Source organism: Caloenas nicobarica, chromosome 1, assembly GCF_036013445.1.
Source record: "Caloenas nicobarica isolate bCalNic1 chromosome 1, bCalNic1.hap1, whole genome shotgun sequence".
In the NCBI taxonomy this organism is placed as follows: Eukaryota; Metazoa; Chordata; class Aves; order Columbiformes; family Columbidae; genus Caloenas; species Caloenas nicobarica.
In genome coordinates this window covers 95,702,284-95,717,490 of record NC_088245.1, presented here as the reverse complement: position 1 = coordinate 95,717,490, position 15,207 = coordinate 95,702,284, and the positions used below count along the sequence as shown (strand labels likewise).

The 15,207-nt window shown below is 39.7% G+C and overlaps 1 protein-coding gene across 1 annotated transcript in view; it reads left to right on the top strand.

Annotated features, from left to right (window-relative positions):
- The window catches only part of ATP10A (ATPase phospholipid transporting 10A (putative)), a 117,240-nt gene that overhangs the window by 94,727 nt on the left and 7,306 nt on the right, over nt 1-15,207 (top strand). Inside the window, exons 11-16 of the mRNA XM_065639352.1 lie at nt 2,221-2,324; nt 2,496-2,622; nt 5,132-5,316; nt 6,671-6,992; nt 8,918-8,994; nt 12,534-12,659. Of these exons, the coding sequence (XP_065495424.1) occupies nt 2,221-2,324; nt 2,496-2,622; nt 5,132-5,316; nt 6,671-6,992; nt 8,918-8,994; nt 12,534-12,659 (941 nt within the window). The remainder of the gene's footprint in view (nt 1-2,220; nt 2,325-2,495; nt 2,623-5,131; nt 5,317-6,670; nt 6,993-8,917; nt 8,995-12,533; nt 12,660-15,207) is intronic.

Sequence of the window (15,207 nt, the reverse complement as noted above, 5' to 3'; positions counted from 1 at the left end):
AAGTTAAAAAAGCTGACTAATACAAGAAGCCTAGAAGGTTTGCTGCAGTACTTCTCTCACCAAAAAAAAAAAAAGCTTATATTGCACAGCCGAGTCACATATGCCAAAAATATTATCGTGCACAAATAGGAAAGAAGCTAAATGAAACTCTGTTAGGTTTCCAGATTAGAATGTGTGCATTTCCACTTTATGTTGCAGCTCTATCTAGTTGTGAACCGGTTTAATAGCTTCTGAAGGAACCTTGGGGTGTGTGTGTCAGAGCCACAAGCTATAGTGTGACAAGGGGCTTTCCAGTTGCACATAACATTTGTAGAGATGTTCTTCTGGAATAATACATTTGTACTGATGCTTTGAAAAAATCCGTAGTGATAGCATAGGTAGCATTAACAGATAGATGGGACAGGTCCACCAGAATATCCCTACCAGTATTCACCACGTGACATTAATCAGAGATAGAACTAAAACGAAGGAATGCTTGGACTACCACAATCTTTATGGAGTCCCTTAGGAACAGCTGGATATGTACACTCCTAGCTTTACAGATAGAGGACAGGACAGTCTTCAAAGGTGAGAAAATAGCTATACAGTGAGTAAATCATGCTCACACATGGTTGAGATAACAGGAACAAAAACTAGAATATTGAGATTCCAAGCTCCCAGCTCCTTCTTTCCTACAACATCAGTACTTGTATGTATTTGTGCTGGAGCCTCTGAATGCCCAATTAGACACTGTGCTGCTGTATAAATATGAAGGTGCTGAATGTTGTGTAAGTTCATAGACAAATAGACATGTATATATGTGGTCATGCATAGCAAGATCAAATCCGTTATGAATGCACACTGGGAAAATGGGCACCAAAAAGTATAAACAGTAAGATATTTGTGTCATCTAATGTAGATAACTGTATGAAGTGCTTAATATAAGAGTACAGTACCCATAGGTTCTCAGTATGGTCAGTCGAAAGAGGTGAGCACACCCAATGGTGAACTGAGATGATACGTAGTAGGTGTCTTCAGCTGCTCAGACTTCTGGTGATGAGTGGCGGTCACCTGACTCTGTGACTGGTTACTGTGCAAGTACCAGTAACACAAATATACCTTGAGGAACAGCTCCAGTTACAAAACTATAAACCTGAAATGATTCTACAGCCCAAAAAATTTCAGACTTGAGAAAAAAAATTATACGACATCAGGGAATAAGAAAACATGCCATAAGATACCAGTAATTCTCACTCAGTAGTTCCAGTCTAAAAACTTACCAGCTTGTACATTTACTTTAGTACTAACCCTGCAATTCATTTTATTTAAGATTATTACTACAGTACATTGTACATGAACCTGTCTTGATCCTAGCTGATAAAAAAGATGCATATCACCTGTTTTTAACTTTCGAAGGTATCGTTTTAGGCAATGAGATGGAACAAAATGTGTTACTGTCATATTCATTACTCTTTTTTGATCACAGTGTGAGCACATTGAACCAATCCCAACTAAAGAGAGAAAAGGAACAGATGCTCAGTCCTGATTTTGAGTTCTTACACATGGCTTTGAGTGGAGAGTAAAGCTAACTGGAAGTTGTGCTGCTGCATTGAAGGTAGAAGCTAGCTGGGAGGTCTGCACACCTGTGAATTCTCTTCTAAATGAAATCACACTCATACCCAGAACTTCTTGAATTGACTCGGGCCAATAGGTACTGCAGTATCAGTACAGCAGTAACAGAAGTACCTTCATACACGTAGATATACAAAACAGAGCACTGTTTCTGGTTCTTTTGAGATATTAACCTTGGTGGAAAACTAAGTGCTGTTTTTAAGTAAGTGTCATTTTTCTGCACGTGATGACATGTGGAGAAGCATTTGCTAGTAGTATATTTGAAATCATGCTTCTCTTTCTGATGTTATTGTTTGCTGTGAAGATTATCATGATTTCTTAAAGTATTCAAGCCAGACAAATACTTAAGGAGTAAGCAAAAGGTGGTCTTTCTAACATGAATTCACAACTTTTGAAGAGAGAAGACAGAAGAGATAGAACAAAAAGACAATATTTCATTTTCTAAATGAAACGTTTTACTTGAGTTTCCCAGGAGACATCAGCAGCTCTTTAAAAGTATCAGTTATAAAGTGCTGGTACAGTGAGTACTGTAGACAGGTTTTTATTCTCTGAGGCCATTCAGCTGCCGTTATTTTTCAATCGCTAATTTCTTTTTTAATTCTTATCTAGATGACCCTCGGGGCAAACATCAAAAAAAAATCCAAAGCAAAACCCAGAATTACCTTAATCTGTATGCTGTAGATGGACTGCGGACCCTCTGTATTGCAAAAAGAGTAAGTAAATGCAGACTCTTAGTTTGCTTTTAAGGAGAGTCTTGACAAAGATTACTGAAGGCATTTATTAATTTATTGTTCTTGATTCATAACTTCTTTTTCATTTTATTCAGTAAAGTATGAATGCCTCTGCATCACATTGACTATGCCCTCACATACTCTTTTTAATAGGTTCTCAGCAAGGAAGAGTATGCCTGTTGGTTAAAAAGTCATTTAGAAGCAGAATCCTCTATTGAAAATCGTGAAGAACTTCTGTTTCAGTCAGCACTGCGGATAGAGAAGAATCTGCATCTGCTAGGTAACGAAATGAGAGGTGGACATGAAATTAAAATGTGTTAAAAATTCTGAAAGCTTGGCTATGAAATCCATTCTTTTCCTTAAATGGTTTCTGACAGCACAGAAATTGGCTTCTTTTGGACTTTGTCATGGCTGTCATGTGCAGCACCACAAAGGAATGGGATATAATTAACGTAACAGACATACCCTGTTTTCCTTGCTCCTGCCATCATTTTATCACTAGTGAAATGAGTGGAGCAACGCCAGGGATGAATTTGACGCAATATCGTAAATGGGAATGGCTGCTCTGAACAGGAGGAGGACTTGGCCCAAACTGTCTGCAGAATTTTCTTAGCTTAGTGCCACCTCAGCATGTCAGAGACCTCCATGATTCCAGGGTCACCAGAGACAGTCAGAAAGCAAAACTCATAAACAGCATTTGTGAGAGGCATCAGCTCGCATATACGTCAGGTTCAGCACATGCACTTGGGGCCTGTGTGTTCTGTGGAAGGGGATTGCATTACCTCGTAATGACGCAGTTAAAATCAGTGTATGTAAAATGTATTTCAAGAACTAAGTCATACTCTTCCTCTGCTGAGTTGAGATGTTGAAAGCACTGAGATTCTAAAATGTATATATATTCACTACTGCTCCAAGCATCCAGCTGCTTTCTCTGGCAAAGAATTTGACATGGCCATAACACTGTTGGAGATAACAGCCTTCACTAATTACCAACATGCCTGTCTCTGGGAGATGAGATCCAGCTCACCCAACTTCTGATGTATCTGCTACAGATCTCTAAGGCTCCTCATGTAACCAACGGAGAGACAAAAAGAGAGAGTGCAGTTCATTTGGTCTGTCTTAGATAGCCACTTTAGGATTAGATGAATCATGCGCTTGGAGTGTCTGGTTTTCTACTGCAAAAGAATTTGCAAGTGTATTGAAAAGGGGAGAATTGAAGACAAGCTGCGAAATTCAGGTATACTGTGATAAAGTTATAAAAGATATACCCGTCATTAACCAATTGACATGAGATAAACGAGGGGATATTTTTCAAGTTTTAGATCCTTCTGCATGACAAGAGGGAGATTAAGTAATACAATGTTTAGAAGCAGAGTGCTCTGCTGTTATTTCTTCATTTTACTCCTCTGACTTAAAGGGGAGCATGAGGTGACTAATTCAGACCACATTAATCAGGAGGATCCCACCATGGTTGTGCCTGTTGGCTCTGGCTGCACTGGAGTGGGGAGTGGAAAAGTGAAATTGAACTGCCAGACAAATAATTGAGCTCTAACCATCAGTAAACCTCTAATTCAGTCCTTCCCCAAGAACTTCATACTGTGGTTTGTATCTTGCAATGATCAGTTATGATTAAGTTGTGGGAATAAAAAAGTGAGTCTGGAAAAGGAATAACTTCTGCTTTGTACACTGTTTGGATAATGATAGCTTTCCTGACATTGTCCTAAGAATGTGTTTTCCACCTACATGACTGGTGCTCAGACTTCAGGTGGACTTGTATTGCTAAAATATTTTTATTTCAAATTCCATTTAAATTCTATTTAAATATCGAATTTCATATTCTGTTGCTACAATATTTTTTTCAAGGAACAACCATAGGGAAAACAAATAGCTGAGAAAAGTTTACTTTGTTTTTCCTGTTGTTCCAGCTAACTTGCATGTCTGACACCTCCCCATTCTCTAGTAGTGAGGGCTCACATTTCCTCACATTGAAGCCTCTCTGAAACTGATGTATTAGTGGTGACGCTGAAGTTGGTCCTGAGTGGCTTTTGCTACCATATTTGAAAGCCTTGTCCCTGTCAATTGATTTATGAAAGCTAAGAAAGAGACTCAGCGTCTCATAAACAGGTAGAAAGATACACTGAAGGCGTAAAAAAGCCACATTTTACTTTCACACCATGGCCAACAGATTTATGATTTGTTCCCTGCTGCATCTCATTTGGCAACCCGTGTCTTTCTGCAAGAGCAAAGAGCAGCAACAAGGCAGGAAAAGGTTTAGGTTGACGTCTGCAGCCTAATGTGCTGTTGCCAAGCTGCAGTTCTGCTGTCATTCCCCTTCAAAAGGGAGAAATGTCTTGTGACGCAGCCTCTTCTAGTTGAGGAGGGGCAGTTAAGACCCTTAAGAACTGGAAACGATCTCATCAAAGCAACAATATCTTCTCTAGCAACATGCAGAAGAAATGGTGAAGGTACAGAGCAGAGAGACAATAAGCAAAGATGCATCAGCCTCGTGAACCTCTGAGACTAGAAGTGACATCAAATTGCTTCTGAAGTCTTGAATTCTGGATCTGTTGTTGACTGTTGCTGCAGATGTTAACCCCAGCTACTTTCCACTCCTCTTTCCCAATACCCCAAAACTGCTGCCCAAATCTTGAAACCATTGGTATTATAGTTCAGCTCTTTCCCAATAAAAGTGACTGCTGTTGCTTTTTTTAAAAATCCAAGCTTACCATTTGAGGCGAACCCTAAGTGCTCATTTAATGTGGAACATTTTGCTTTTTCTATGTGCTTAGGTGCAACTGGCATTGAAGACCGTTTACAGGATGGTGTTCCAGAAACCATTGCAAACTTGCGCAAAGCTGGGTTGCAGATTTGGGTTCTTACTGGAGACAAGCAAGAAACAGCTGTTAATATCGCATATGCCTGCAAGCTACTAGATCATGACCAAGAAATCATCACTTTGAATGCTGAATCACCAGTAAGCAGATCCAATATACAAGTTTACTTGTGAACTAGCTTTGCTTTATTTTCAACTTGTACAATTAAAAGTTTGATGGCTTTTTTTTTCCTTTCCCTCTTTTTTTTTTTCTTCTTTTCCTGCTACATCCATAATTTTCAGGTAGGACATGTCTTTGAATACTTTTCAGTGAATCATATTTCTAAGCCATAGTGTCATGTGTCAAAAGCTTACTGAAGACATTTAACTGTGTGTAGTGGGCTCCAGCATGAATGAAAATATGCCATAGCAGCATAAATGCCTTTCCTTGGGAGGCATTCTCAAAACATCCTTAGTTTTGCTTATTGCCACTAATGGGTCTGAAAAAGCAACCTGTTATTAAACATGTTGAGGAAAAAACCAATTTATTACCTATTGAGAATTTGTGCTTTATTTTACACTACTGAAACATAATATTTAGATAACTCAGTCATTCATGTTTTCTCAGGTGGCATTTTCTCTGGAGATAGAAGCAATACTTAAATTGCAATGTTAACTCTGAGAGTCAGAAAACCACATCTACAGTAATGCCTTGCTTCCTAACAGACCTTTTCTAATTCTTCTGAATTACTGCTCTTTCCTGTGCTCAACTTGTTGCAAGCAGACAGTCACAGAGAGTTTACTGATATGGTCTAACATACAAGGAACCAGACTGATAGTGCTATAGTCCTTTAATGGGGTGATAAAATTGGACTTCAGATCAGCAGAGGAGAGGTAGGCCAGCAGTATCCAGCTCCAGTTTCTTTCGAAAAGGAAGAAAAGATTAACAGCATTTTCCGTTCTTGAGTGTATCAACTGAACTGGTAAATTGATTTTCCATGATCTTTCTTTTTTGTCATGCTTTGATGTAAGACCAATAGCATTTCATTTTAAATGTTCGTATATTCTCAATAACATCTTTTAGTTGAGTATGGCTATGAGAGAGAATTCAGCTTAAATAACCTTTAATTGGCCTTTAACAATGCGTAACTATTTGATCTGAGTCGTAGGCGTATACATAGTGTTCATCACCATACTTAACTTGGTACTGATACCAATTATATCATCTCCCAGCACTGTTATTCTGAGAAGGAGCTAAAATAAATTAGTTTAGCATACAATACGGCATGTTAAACAGGAATTAGTTTTTAAGCTTTTTGAGTCCTCATTGCTGTCATATCTTCTGCTTGAACTGTGTTTAGAGAGAATAGAAAAGATTATTAGAAATTAAAACTTTAACTGTGCAGCAAATATAACGCATTCCTCATATTCCTTATGCCTAAATATACAGCAAACACAAATGTTTGAATACATGTTCTTTTCTCTCAAGCATATTTATTTTGAATTTTTTTTTCAGGAGACATGTGCTGTCTTGCTGGAACAGTGTCTGCAATGCGTAGAGTCTAAATTTTCAAACAACACAATAGACGAAGCTACTGGAAACATGACTGTTGGGTTCACCCATCTCTATCCACCCTCTTCCTCTGTGCTTTCCAGCTTGGGCCTAGTGATTGATGGAAGGACTCTAGCCTATGCCCTGGAACCTACACTAGAAGATAAATTTCTCGCACTAGCCAAGCGATGCCGTTCGGTACTGTGTTGTCGCTCTACCCCACTCCAAAAGAGCATGGTAGTGAAACTAGTCAGAGACAAACTCAAAGCAATGACTTTGGCAATAGGTAAATATCTCAGCTTCAACTAGCCTGCCTTGGTGTGTATACTGTGCCTTGAGAATTTTGATTTCTTGATTTGCAATAGGACTCTTCCAGTTGTGTAATGACTCAAATAGCCTTCCATTTCTGTCTGAAAATGTGTCAGACTACTCTAACATATTTACTCTAAGATATTTATTCAAAACCAGGATAGAACTCTGGAGTGGTATTTGGGATTTCTTCCTACAGAAGTTGGGCAATCGGGACCCAGGTATGCTGTGAGGTTTTGGCATGTCCAAACACATCTCTGAAGGATTGGGTTAGCTGACGCTGTGCAGAATGCCATTTTGCAATCACTGTATTACACAGAACAGAATGGTGCTCAGTATTGTTTCATCCAATCATGTTTCATCTCAAAGTTTTGCATTTTTCATCACAAGTCGGCCACACAGCATAGGATATGATTTGGCCTTGTCAGTATAGAGAATGGATTTATGATCGGCATCGTGCCAGCTCTTACACTTCTTCCCTGCTAATTACTGAGTTGGCAAAGGGGAGATTTTGTCAGTCATCCTGTCTTAAACCTGGCAGGATCTTCCATGTTTCCATGATTTTTGCCTGAGAAAAGTCAGCCAGATCTTCTTTCCCTATCTCAAGTCCAGGCTTGGGTTGATTTAGAAGATATGATTGCAGCATATTTTGTCACAAACACACTAGAGTTCATCTACCTGTCTTGGTTAATCATAGCAAGAACATGTGGGTTGGACCTACCCATGAGAAACCCTAAGTAGATATAATAATCGCCAGACTCTTGTAACATCCTTATCACCAAATATGTGTTGATTATAATACTCCTCATGCTCACTATATCTAGCTCAAATATGCCTCCCTCATACTGAATTTATATCTTTGGCTGACTGTGGACATAATCATTTGCATATGTTGTCAAAATCGTCTGGCTGGTTAAGTTGAATTATCAAGAATGCTTAAAAGCACTAGTGGAGACTGGGCAGCTTGTGTTCTCATTCTTTCTGAGCATCTTGAGCCTGCAAGTTGAACTCAAGCTCTTGCTCTGGATTAAAAGCCCTGCTGTACACATCCTCCCTTTTAACCCACATGAGCTAACGGGGGGTTGTGTCACACAGTCACAGAGGCATCAACTGTGTCAGGTGAGCAGATGTCCCTCGTACATGTGCCAACAGCAAGGAAGCTGGAGAGGGACGTGAATGTACGCCTGAGCCACTGAAGTTTAAAACCAACTCTCTTGTCAACAGCTAATATTGTTTCATTTTCCATTAGCACACTGGCAGTAAATTTAAGAGGTTAAGAAGTAGATAACACATCCCATTCTGATATCCTTTCTATGGCACCTGTCATTTGTGGTGTCATGATTGGAAGCAGAGCAAGGGATGGTGACTGTGCAGCCATTGCAGTTAAATCTGCCTGTGATGGGTGTATTAAAGATATTAGACTGGTCAACCCAAGTCAAGAATTCATCTAGTTTTTAACTTTATTGTGTTTTTTACTGTTTAGACATTCTCATTGGCTTTAGGCCTCCTTGCATATTTCATTCTTAGTCATACCTGATTGCAAGCAGACAGTTAATCAGGAAGTAGAAGTATTGGGGAGCTCATTCTCACCTTCTGGTGTTTTAGTATTTGTGCAGTTCAGGCCAGATACTTGAATTTTAGATCTTACTGAAAAAGAGAGGGATTTATTTTATTTTTATAATACTTTTCCATTATTAAAAAAAAAAAGTTTACAAAGATCAGAATGTCTTGGCAGCTTTGCCAGGCTTCGAACCTTATATTCCGAAGACAGATCCTTTCCTACCCCACATCGCCCTTATTTACTCAGCCAACACCCAGTAACAACTGGTTTTCCTTTGCTTTGCTGCTGCTAACTGTTCGTGGTCTACTAGTGACAACAAAACTGTATCTTGTCGTCTTTAGGTGATGGTGCCAATGACGTCAGCATGATCCAAGTGGCAGATGTTGGCGTGGGGATCTCTGGTCAAGAAGGCATGCAGGTAATGTTGCTGGTTCACCGAAAAGAGCTCCCATGGAAGGGTGAAATAGGCAATTCCCATATGTCAGGTTGACTAAGCTGCCTTTGGATAGCCAGCACAAATAAAGGAGAAGCAGCAAGTTGTGCTCAGGAGTGCCAATTGCGCATTGTAAGGATGCTTTCAGCTTTGGTTTGAGCTTGTGTTTGTTCTCAGATCTGTGGTGAGTTTAAACATGCTGCCTTCTCAGAAAATTAGCCAATTCAGACAGCGGAACAGTGAAGAGAAAATTGCAGCCCTTTGCAGAACCACTGTTCCCTACACACTATGGCAAGTCTTGGTTTTCTCCCCATTTCCTGCCTCAGGGAACAGCGCGATAAGGGGAGTTGCCCTGTAGTCTTTTGGATGTGTTCAGCCTGTGATTAGTGTATTTACCGCTGCATAAGAGGCGCTTCTCCCACCCCCAGAAGAGAGGATGTATATCTATAGGATGTATTACCTATCGTATTACCTACTACCTCTACTGCCTCTACTGCTAGTGCAGTTGAGTTGCCTTGTTAGCACCAGACACGACAGTAAGACACAGACAATGAGGAAAATACCTCGTTTCCACAGCCTACCTTGTATTTGGCCTGGATACAGGCTGATTGCATGAGAAAACAGAGTAGCCAAGTATATGACAAAGAGCTCTTCAGAGAAGATGGGAAGTGTTTCCATCCTGAGGACCTGAGCAGATGAGCATGCTCCTTAACTTAGTTACCGGTGGGTGGTTCTCTGACCCACATTGCATTTTTTGCAACACTGCCTGGATGTTTTGCTTGAAAGGAAGAAAGCCCTCCTTCACGCAGTGTACAAGTTGGCTATAGAATTTTATTCCATGAGATTTCTGTAATTTAATTGAGTCAGCACACAAATTTATGAAACAAAAATTTAACTGAGCTATGAACTTGGATGTCAACTTTGTGCATTTTCTGACACGCAGATCACCAGAAGCTAGGACAGTACTCTGGAGAAAAGTCAGTAGATGTTTTTCTTCTTTATTCATTTACTCTTTCAAAGGCATCCTCTCTTGGCCATCGTTGGAGGCTGGATACTAGGGAAGATGGGCTTCAGCCTGACCCAGCAGAGCTATTACACTTGTTCTCTTTCTTGTAATCATCCAGTAGGTTCAGTCAAAGTAATCTCCAGGGCAAAAGGGATGTCCATCAGTGCTCTTCAAAGAGACAGATTTCAGGCCTGCAATCCATTAAAAATGCTTTTCCAAACATGTTAGCAGCTATAAATTAGACTGGAAAGATGCTACCACAAAAATATTGAGCTATTCATTGTGCCTGTGGCATCCCAGCCATATACCCTATGAGTCTGACTTTGATGGCCAGAGAGGGCGGAAGAAAAGGGAGCCTGGGATTAAGCTGATAGCAAGTGTATTTGTTGTTCCACAGCCTTCATCAGGCTCCGAGAGCTTTGGATAACTTCTGCAGTATCCCTCTGCAGGCAGTTCAGGCTCCAGAGACCCCGGAGCAGACTGGTTTTGTGGGCTCCCCTCCGAGCCCATCAATTCAATAAAGTCTGCCCCAAACTCCTTGAGTCTTATCGTCTCTTATGAACTTATCAGCTCCTATGATCTATTTATTAATTCAGATCACTTTCTTTCCTAATGCAGACAAATAGTGCTCGTAGCATTTTTATTATTCCTCTCCTCATTATTCCACTTTCAGTTGAGCTCATACACTTAGAATAACCAGCCCTCAAATGCCCCGGCTTTTGCAGTGTACTCAAATCTGAAAGGTGTTCGCTCGTTAACGCATTAAACTACCTGTTTGTTGGGGTTTCTTTTAAAATGAAAGTTCAACAGAGTGAAAAATGTTTATAGATCCCTTCCTTTACTGCGAGGTCTTAAGGAACCATGTAGGCCTCTTTAAACAACTGTCAAAATCTTACGCATAGAGTTACTCAGAAGACGTTGAACATTTAGATGTCTAAAACAGCAATACTCTCTGATTTATTTTCTTTCTTCTTTCCACATTCTGTGGAAGCATGTGGAGCGTGAATCATTTTTTCCTGTGAAAAAGCTGGAAGAAAATATAAAAATGTGAAAATCAAGGGGATATTTCGAGATGAAATAAACATGCAAATGTAATTGGATAACACTATCTTCTTCACTGTGTTCCTCGCTGTAATCAAAATGGAATAAAAAAAAAAACCAAACCTGACATCTCTCACAATGTGTTGTGAAGTACTATGTCAGAAGCACAAATGAAAGGAAGCTAGCGGTTTTGTTTTAATGTTGAAATAGGCTGAGATGGGGTGGAGGAAGCAGACATACGACAGCTCTCTTCTCTTCAAACTGCAAGACAGCTGTATGTCTGCACGACAAATCAGAGTGTTCTGTGCAGGGAGGTTATAACAAGTGTGTCTCAGTACCTGAGAAATCCCAGGATGTGTCAACATATTAAAAAATGTCCCAGTGCTTATGTACATCTGCTGCTTAAATTACAATGCGTTATTACACCTTCTCTTGCATACTGTTTCAGAGTTTAATTTAATAGCTTCTACAAGCACTTACTTGGGAAGACTGAGCCCTTTTGATGATTTACCAAGAAAGGAAATTAGGAAAAATTAAAAAGAAAGATGTCTTTCATTTAAAAATACAGTCAAAATATACACCGCAGAGTGTGAGGAAGACTTTGCTCCTTTGGAGATTTTCAGCTTTTCTCATATTTTTACTGAACTGTGAGAAAAAAGGTGATACCAAAATAGAAAATGAAATGTAAAATAATATTAAATGAAATCTTAGTGTGATCCTAGGGATATGGAAGATTATGAAACAACTGTGATAACACCATCATTTACAAGAAGGACTCATCTAGATGTACAGTATCCTAAATATTAGTCAGAAGTAGAGAGAAACTGGGTGATTCATTTTGTCAATGTGATTTGGCAGTCTATGAAGACCCAGAAGAGTCTCATCTAGTGTGATATTTTCTCATAGACAGTTTTAGAAAAGTGCAATTTTAAAAATCCCTCACAATACTGATAGGACAGCCAAGTAAACTATATAAGCCAGGATTGCAAATGTTAATTAAAACTAATATTTTTATTGTTTTGTTTTTTAAAGTCCAGTAATTATGATGCAACCACTTAATCGTGCTTTTCTTATGTTGTTCTCTGGAAATCCATTTTGCCCTGTAAGTACCCTGTAGTTTTTACAGAGAAAGATGTTAGAGCTACCAAGATGTTCACAGGTGGGCCCTGGGCCTTCATGCTCATGCAACTCCAATCGCCACCTCTCGCTCTTTGCTGCTGCTTGTCACCATCTGGAACACAGACTATAATAATCTCCCCTGGGCAAAGACTGTGTCGCCTTGCGTGTTCTGCCAAGCCACCGGGTTTGCTCACGGGTATTCCAAAAAAAATGCAGCAATAGCTGCATTTCAGATGCGCTGTAATGGATTTCATTCTTTATCAGTACGATTTCCACGGACTGTATGAGTTGAGAAGATTATTACATTCACCGTTGGTGTTGAAAATGAATAATGATTCCAACTTTTCTTTCATTAAAGGCGGTGATGGCAAGCGACTTTGCAATCCCAAGGTTCCGGCATTTGGAGAAACTCTTGCTTGTTCACGGCCACTGGTGTTATTCCCGACTCGCCAACATGGTGCTGTATTTCTTCTACAAAAATGCAGTAAGTGTTTGACTTGGCAGCTTTATGGCACTGCATGTTTCCAGGGTTTATTTTGTGCTAAGTGAGCATTAGGTCAGCCTTCAAATGGTTTATAAATAAGCTGCAAAGAAATTTGCAGAGTTGAAAGACAGCTGGCTGCCATTTGCAGAAATATAGGACCCACTCCATAACAGCTACACTGTGCTGCTGAATGTGCAAATTAGGTAACAGAAATAACAAGCACTGCTTAAGAAAAGTTTCTTTATAGAGCGTTTTTGCAGAATTTAGCTGGCTAGACACAGGATTCTTTAATGCCAAAGCCATCTAGCATTGGTCCAAAGTAGCAGTTGAGTGTGTTTTCTCTCCCTGACCCTATGTCTTTGTTGCTTATGAATCACTGTGCATATTCCCCAGTGACCTGAGACAATTTTAGTCCTCTCTGTGCCTCAGATGCAGAGATTGGGAAGGTGTTTTTCTTGATTTCTCTTACTTCCAACTAACCAAAAAGAGTTAACTAGAAATGAAGCACACTGTGGTAAAGAACAGACTACGAGTCTGCGTTTTCTCCCTGGTGTATGAAACAGGAGTTAGTCCAGTACTGAGCACTGAGCCAGTAGCAGCTCAACTCCTCGGCACTAGCAAAGGCCCTTTGCATTGACCTTGGAGTACAAAGATGATTGATTGAAAACTGCCTAACAAGACAACCAAGAATTCCATCAGCTGTGTGGGAGTCACTGGCAAGCACACAGATCTGCTCACTTCCAACACCTGCAAATCACCTTAGGAGCAAGGGAAATGAAGAACTGGGGAAAAGAAGAGAACCAGAGCTCTCTGACCTCTGCTCCAGGGGGCAATGTGTGAACTGTGAGCAGCAGACTGGATTTTATCCTCAATATCAGAAAAAAAGTAGCTCTCAATTTTGTAAAAGTTGCTTTCCAAATGTAATCTAATCGTCATTTTTTTTTAATGTGGCAACTTTTTAACACAAATTCCTCTTGACCTGACTAATCCCTGTCTGATTTCACTCTAGAGGTAGGTATTTTATGAGGAGATAAATTTTGAACATCATAGGAATACCTAAGGGAGCTAAAGAATTAATAAATCATCTTTGTGTTAACACAGATGTATTAAAATATTTTCTGTGGTCTGATCAGAAACTGCATGCAAGCACCCTCCCAGACACAAAAGAAAGGAGGGATTTGGACAGTCTGAACTGCTGCCTGAGGCTGAAATAGCAAGCAGATTTAAATAACGCTGCCCCGAGTGGAGAGCCACCTGTTGAAGCACAATAATGAAATACGTGCTGGTGTTCAAACACCTGAGTTTTAAGGCTCGATCCTGAATGATGCTGAACATCTGTACTCTCACCCCAAGTGCTGTATGTTTCCAAGATACCCTTTGGCTTGACAGTATCAAATCTGAACTTCTAAGAAGTGTATGCAGAGCCATCATACATTAAAATAAAACAAACAAAAAGTGGTATTACACATAAGGCATTCCAGCAATCAGCAGCCAGGGATGTTGTTTATACATCTACATTTTTGTTCGGCTCTTGTAAAATCTTCCATTTCCTTTGGTACAACTCCCCTTGATTAAGAGTATTATTTCACTTGCTGTTTTTAGTAAGACATTTTCAGAAGCTGCTGCCTCAAGGCTAGAATATAGCTGAAGAATATCTCTTTGTGTTGGCTCTGCTTTGGCAGCCTTGAGAGCTTTCTGAGCAATACTTGTTGCTACTGACTCTCAAACCGTGGCGGGGGGGAGTACCCAGCATATAGACCATGAATATCTCTGATACAGCGCCTGCCCTCACGGAAAGAATATGCAAAAGTGCAAAACGTGAGCACATGATCCTTTTGCAAGGAGACTATTCTGAATGAGTCTCCTGAGAGAGTCAAGATAGCTACACCACAGATGTTTTGCAAGTCTTCTCTTCCCTCAAGTGCTTTTTTCCCCATTTGTTCATATTATGAAATTTCCCATTCTCCACTAGAACCTGCCTAACTCAAAGTTTAAACTCCCAATTGCTGCAAAAGCCATTTGGAAACTCAGATGACTTATCCAAGAAGATGTTTGGCTTGGTGGAGATAATAATAAAACACAAGTAAAATATATACTAAAACATAGCATGACTGGAAATATCTGCACTTGATGGAAAGGGTTTTTATGTAAATAAAATTCTACCTGCACAAGCATGCACTGCTTCTTCCCCTTAATACATTTTCTCTGCAAGACAGCACTGGGGATTTTTTTACATATATTTCATTCACTGAGAAATTCTGTCTGGGGCAACATTCATAAAACAGTCTCATCCAGGATGAAAAAAGGAAACCTTTTTTATTTAAAATCTAATTCGATTCTGTCAATTTCTTTTGACTTTTTCAGGGGAGTGATACACAGTAGTGTAAGGGAACATTGTAATTGAAATTAAATAAAACACTTGTTTAATCAAAGAAAAAAAAATAGGGGGAAAAAATCTGATTTAATCTTTGCTACTGAAATGTCATTTGTTTGTACAGCTTTCTTTGACAGCACTGCTGACACCCATACTAGAGGTGGTAGGAAATTT